The sequence below is a fragment of the Cupressus sempervirens genome, chromosome 7 (genome assembly GCF_028749045.1).
Source record: "Cupressus sempervirens isolate cs-2001-9-10 chromosome 7, ASM2874904v1, whole genome shotgun sequence".
NCBI lineage: Eukaryota > Viridiplantae > Streptophyta > Pinopsida > Cupressales > Cupressaceae > Cupressus > Cupressus sempervirens.
Window position 1 is genome coordinate 153,377,120 of NC_143124.1, and position 6,107 is coordinate 153,383,226.

A 6,107-nucleotide genomic window follows, 5' to 3' on the forward strand; every position below is an offset into this window, starting at 1 on the left:
AATTGTCACAGTTGGCCATTGAGAACGAAAACTCTCAATTGGTACGCAATTTTGAGGGTGCTTAAATAGTCAATAATCCTGACGGGGTTATTTCAGTGGTATCAGAGCTCGATTGTTTGAAGAATAAAGAGTTATTTTTGGTGCTGGAGAAAGCAATAACCTATCAGGGTTATTATAGTGGTATCAGAGCTCGATTAAAGTTTTAAGTTTTTGGTGTTTAAGAGGCAAATATCCTGTCGGGGATATTTCAGAGCAATTGTTTTCAGCGCATGCCAAATTTTTCCCTCTTCACATTTCTTCAATGTCATCGTGTGCCCCTTATTCATAACTAAATGATTATTCATATTAACATGACAATTTTCTTAAGCAAGTACAATCTTAACTATCGATCTTCCTGGCCACAGGTAAAAAATACCCCATGTGGGATAGTATGTATACAAAAGTCCTGTAATAAACCTGGCAGACCAAAACACATGGCACACTATGATTTTTATCAATCAGCGACTTAGTCCCTCACTTCACTGACAGCATCTGAATCCCTCTGTTTGTTTAATCTTACTAAGCCTGCTGATTTAGACATTTCACTATCAATTTCAGTGATAGCATCATCCCCAATCACGTCAAAATAAGGGTACACATCTGAGGTTATTCTTCTTTGCCAGTTGCTTTTCCCTTGGTACCCATAAATTTTGACAGACCACTCTGATATTGAACAAACTAAAACTTTACTGTATTGACACGGTACAGCGAATTCTTTTCTTATGGTAGATTCCTGATAAATATTTAGATTATCTTCAGAAATAAAGCAAAAAATCAAAGGTCAAGGTCCATAATGAACAAAACAATCTTAAACTAAAAGTTCCAAGTTATCTTTTAGCCTGTCAGATCCAGCATTCATTTCAATACCTGCAACATGTAAACGTAATCCTGTACTGCTTCATTATTGTGATATGAAAGTTGAAGAGTTTTCAATGCAGACAACTATTGACACCTGTTATAAAATATTCCTCAGCTTATTGCAACTATAATTTGTCATCTAGTTCAAGCGATTCAATCAGGCAAGACATGACGACGCCTCAAGCTCTGGACATTCACTAACATACATATCTAAAAACTTTGAAAGATTGCATATTCCTGCCATCAATTTCAATCCTCAAAAATCTTGCAGAATGTGTGAGACGAGGGTTGTTGACAGTGTTTTGCTGTGTAGCTTCATAATTTTTTAAATTGTGATCCTCTCCAAATGCTTCATATTGACAAGGCATGATTGAAGCTCAAGAACCCAATTATCACAAAATGATATTTTTTCTGAGTTTCATTGAAATCACATATTCCTGAAATTCTTTCCAATTTCTTGCAATTTACAATTGAAAGATTATTAAGTCACTTGGGGTTGGAAAAACATTCTTTAAGGTTTTAACAATTATGAATTTTCAAATCTGCATGTTTCCCCAAACCAAACAATCTTGACACATTTTATTTGATTTATACAATTTTCAATTGTAATATATTGCAGGCAACTCAAACTAGCAAAAATTCATTCCCTAAGCACATAACAGATATAAATGTTGAAATATGCTTCCTGAAGTTCAGTAAACCTGACACACTTTTCAATTATTTACAATTTTTTTACAGTAAAAGATTCCAACAAATTCAAAATGGCAAGATTGATATCCTCAAACACAGGACAGTTAATAATGTTAGGATATACAAGCATACCCTAAGATGTATTCCTTGATGAGTAAATGGTTCATTTGTTAGCAAACAGCAATTAGAAAACAGAGATAACAAAATTCAAATACAACAATATGTACAGAAACACAAAGAACTGTGCAATTCACCAAATAGACAACAATCATAATGAATGTCCTTTTATTAGGAGCGATTTTTCATATCAATTAAAACTTTCAATCCCCAATTTTTTGTAAAACTCTTGAGGGCAAGCAAAGAGTTCAGAACAGGGGAACTGAAGAGTTTTACTAACTGAATATGACTATGTGACTGTTGGACTTCACATATCTGAACATTCCTGACATGCTTTTCAATTATTCACCGTTTATAATTATAATTTTTTCAAGGCAGGTCAGCAGGGAAAACCGTGACTCTAGAAATATTCACAATGTTCACTTTTGGAAACTTTCATCGGACCAGATATTCCTGTTACAGTTTTCAATTGAGTGCAACTCACAATGGAAATCCTTTCCGCACACCTCAGATGGCCAAGGATTAAATCCTCCAGTTCAGGACATTGACTAATCTCAAATACTACCAGACTTGTACATGATCCTGACAATCTTTTCAAACGCTTACAATTGTCAACCTTCAGACAAGTCAATGTTTTTATGCTTATTAAGTCCACTTCAATTAGATTTTGCATGTGTTGAATTCTAAGAGATTGGAGGCTGGTACAGTGATTTCCATTGATTGAGAACTTGGTTACAAGTGTCTGGTTGCTAAGATTCAGATTTTCAAGGCTTCTCATGGGGGACCTAACAGTACTACACTCTCCCCCATTATTGAACACCACCTCCCCAATTAGTTTGAAATTCTTGATATCCAAAGTCTTAATAGCAGTCCTTTCTCCCCCATTATAAGAAACCAGTTCTCCATGCAATACAGAATATCTCAAGTCTAAGCTACTAAGGTTCATTCCCAGAAACTGCAATAAAGAAACACCTTGGACTGGCCATTCTGAGCCAGATAGGACTACCTTTTCCAAATTATTTGATATTCCTGATAAATCAGGAAAGTCCTTCAAAACCGTTTGAGAAATCTGCAACTCTTTCAGGTGGAGAGGTGGCTGAAATTAAAAAAAATATTGTTTCAAACTTTTGGATTCTAAACAATAATGCAGAAATTTTGAAAGTACAATGCATTCCATTATCACATTAATGACAGATCAATTGCCCATAGATAGGAATAAAATACCTGTTGGTGATTCTTCCACAATCTTTTGAAAATGCCACCACGTATTCTTAAGGTCTGCAAATTTTGAAGAGGAAGCCATTTAGGAATACATGCATGCTCCTTATGATCCAGACCAAGCTGAAGCCATAGCAAAATAGCTGATTTCTCAGCACAATCGTCTGATTCCCCTAAAAAATACGTGATTTGAGAATTCATTGACCTGTCAAAAATGGAATTGAAACACCTCCCTTTGGTTTGAGCTAGAATGCCTCGAAATCCCTTAGCTTCCTGCATTCACATAAGCAGCTCATACTTGTGCTGGAATATGAAGCAAGAGTTTTAAGCATTATAAATATAAGCTTCATCTGGAACAAACAAGAACTATACCAAAGATTTAAGATCTTGAGGGCGCCATAGGCGAAGAGGAAAAGTCAATTCATTTGCCATTTCTCTTCCTAAATCCCGCAGGTGATCATGCATTCTTAGTAAAATGCAATCCTGGTCAGAATAGTCAACAATTTCTTCAACCAGACATCTATTTTTGAGTGTTTGCAATCCATGTTGGCCACTCCAGCCAGATCCATCCCACACCTGTACTGCCATGCTCTTTGATTTTCCTATAAAGAAACATGCAATATCCATGAAAATTTGCTTTTCCTCGCTGTCTAAAGCATCAAAGCTTATTTTGAGTCTCTTCTTTATGTCGTAAGGCAGCACCTTACGAGCTTTATTAAATTCCAACCACCAATAGTCCTTTGTTTTACCATGAACATGCCTCCCCAGAACTTGAAGAGACAGAGGCAAACCTCCACAGATGTCCATGAAAGCTTCTACCACATCCTCGTATCCCATAGCTGGTTGGGGTTCACCAAATGCATAGCAACAAAAAAGCTCTTCTGCATCATTTCTGTTCATTCCTTTTAGATTATACCCAAAGGTTATTCCTGCCCTTACTAGCACTCCTACATCACGGGTTGTAACAATAACCAGGCTATTGTTGAATTTATGCAGCATATCCATGGGAAATAGAACATCTAACTGCTCTACATTATCAATATCATCTAGAACTATCAGGAAGCTTAAAAAACTGCTCCTTTCTATACAATGCTTGATATAGCTTGTTCCTTCCTCTGTACTATGAAAACTGGGGGGATTCTCATGGAAGAGCTCTCTGAGGAGTTTAATTTGCAAACAAGGCAATTCCCCTTTTGTAGAGGCTTCACGGATATCAAACAGGAAACATGACCGAGAATACTGGACACGCTTTTGGTTGAACAACTCTTTTGCTAATGTTGTTTTTCCCACTCCGCCCATTCCAAAAATGGCTACAATATTGGCCTCTCCGTTACCTTCTTCTTTCACATTCTTCTGCCTTTCTAGATCTTTCACAAGTTCATCAAGGCAACTCGTTTCAAAATCACGTACAAGCTTATCAAACCCTACTGGGTATTTGGCAACATGCAAAGATTTTGTCCGGTGTACTTCTTTCTGCACCGCCGACACTATGCCTTCACAGTCTCTAAAGCTTTGCAGAAAGAAAACTATAATTGATAGGGAAACTAAAAAATTGCGAGACAATCTGACGAGGAACAAATTCTAATGGGTAAAATTAAGTATTGTTTAAGAAAAGCTAAAAAAAAAATACAAATTATTCTACAAATGACAGCAATCATACTCTGAATTGTGGAGTTCATATCCCACCGTAAAGGACACGGATTGGAGCGCTTCCTCCCACTCCTCAAGCTTGTCCAAGTACCTGGATTTCTTTCTGTAATCATTGAATGCATTAGAATACACTCCCTTCTCTATGTGTCGGAGTTCCCAAGGCTCCACACCGTAAAACACAGGGATGATCTTAGCTTGGCTGTGTAGCATGAGAACCAGCTCTACCAAACACCAGGGGGACTCGGCATATCCTTTTGAAAATATAGCTATGTGAGCTGAGGCAGAGCGGATGGCATTCTCAATGGTGGAAGTAAAAGAATCTCCAAGTTCTTTCTCTTGCGAGTCAAGAAACCCTCGTATTCCCATCTCCCGAAGAGAATTGTAGAGATGAATAGCCAGAGTTTCCTTGACATCGGGACCTCTGTGGTTGATGAACACATCAAACAATCTTGTAGACTCAGAGACCTTCCTCCTTATGCCATGACGTTCAATTCCAGAGAAAGCATTATGCCCTGTATTTCCATAGTGAGATGGGGTAGAAGCCATTGATGGAAGAATGAAACTTACAATACTGATGGGAATTAATGCACACCAAAAAGACTTTCGTGCATAATGCAAAACAACATTTTTTATTTGACTTGAACTCATAAGTACCGTGTGTTTTGCTCGATTTTCGTCCATTCATATACTGTACTTATCCTTCATTATTATACTTTTCCCCTTGACTTCGTGATTATTTGTGGTTTCTTCTATTTCCATCTATTGTTTTTCTTATAAAGGTTCGGACTAGTGACCACGACTGTTCAGCAGACCCATAAAGCGACGGGCATGATTTTATAAGAGTATCTTTATTTATTTTTTTGTATTTCTATCAATAATTTAATTTTCTATTTATTATTATTATTATTATTATTTTCACTTTCCTCTCTGCGTCTCTTTATTTTAAAAGAGATTCATTTAAATATATTAGTTCCTATCCTTATCTTCAGGTTTCTCTCTCCATCATTTTTTCCTTTTGTTTCTTCTAAAAGTACATTTATCTCCAGTGTCTTTATTTTGTATTTGTATTTGTATCAATAAATTTTAATTTTTTTTAAATTATTTTTCAGTTTCTTCTGTGTTCCTATCTTTATCTTCAGTTTTCTATCTCTCAAAATCATTTTTTCCTTTTGTTTCTTCTAAAAGTATATTTATCTCCGCCATCTTTGTCTTTCATTTCTCCTCTCTGTTTTTCTATCATTTTTTTCTATATATTCATGTCCTTTGTATCCATCATCTTCATCTCTATCTTTGTCTTTCTATTGTTGTCTCCTTAACCCATCTCTCTTTCCCTTTCCATTTTTACCTTTTTCCACCATCCTATTTTCCTCTGGATCTCTCCCTCTCCATATTTTAAACATAGCATGACCTTTGTTAAATTAGATCAGATTATGAATAGAGAAAATTTTAATTTTATTACTTATTTCCTTGATGCATATGATAGACTTAGGTAAGAATCGTATTTTAATTCCCTTTCAAGTCTTTATGAGATTGTA

At 36.0% G+C, this 6,107-nt stretch overlaps 1 protein-coding gene across 4 annotated transcripts; it reads right to left on the reverse strand.

The window, feature by feature from the left end:
* Window positions 1-1,858: 1,858 nt before the first annotated feature.
* On the reverse strand, window positions 1,859-5,260 carry LOC149545979 (disease resistance protein Roq1-like). 4 transcript variants are annotated; one of them, XM_089790925.1, is made up of 5 exons: window positions 4,583-5,260; window positions 3,295-4,432; window positions 3,128-3,195; window positions 2,929-2,982; window positions 1,859-2,800 (listed from the first exon to the last, which is right to left on the reverse strand). In XM_089790925.1, exons 1-4 carry the CDS (start codon window positions 5,251-5,253, stop codon window positions 2,976-2,978), a joined length of 1,884 nt encoding a protein of 627 aa, XP_089647051.1. In that variant the 5' UTR covers window positions 5,254-5,260; the 3' UTR covers window positions 1,859-2,800; window positions 2,929-2,975. The 4 variants fall into 4 exon arrangements, with proteins under 4 accessions (XP_089647051.1, XP_089647048.1, XP_089647047.1 ...); XM_089790922.1 differs by having other exon boundaries at window positions 2,929-3,195; window positions 3,295-4,426; XM_089790921.1 differs by having other exon boundaries at window positions 2,929-3,195; window positions 4,583-5,240.
* Window positions 5,261-6,107: the final 847 nt, after the last annotated feature.

Bases quoted from the DNA above. Each gene is read 5' to 3' on its own strand.
- LOC149545979 (XM_089790922.1), bottom strand. From the start codon at position 5,253: ATGGACGAAAATCGAGCAAAACACACGGTACTTATGAGTTCAAGTCAA. The intron at 4,427-4,582 runs GTATGATTGCTG...GCAAAGCTTTAG, and splicing joins TATGAACTCCACAATTCAGA to AGACTGTGAAGGCATAGTGT. The intron at 2,801-2,928 runs GTATTTTATTCC...TTTTAATTTCAG, and splicing joins TGTGGAAGAATCACCAACAG to CCACCTCTCCACCTGAAAGA.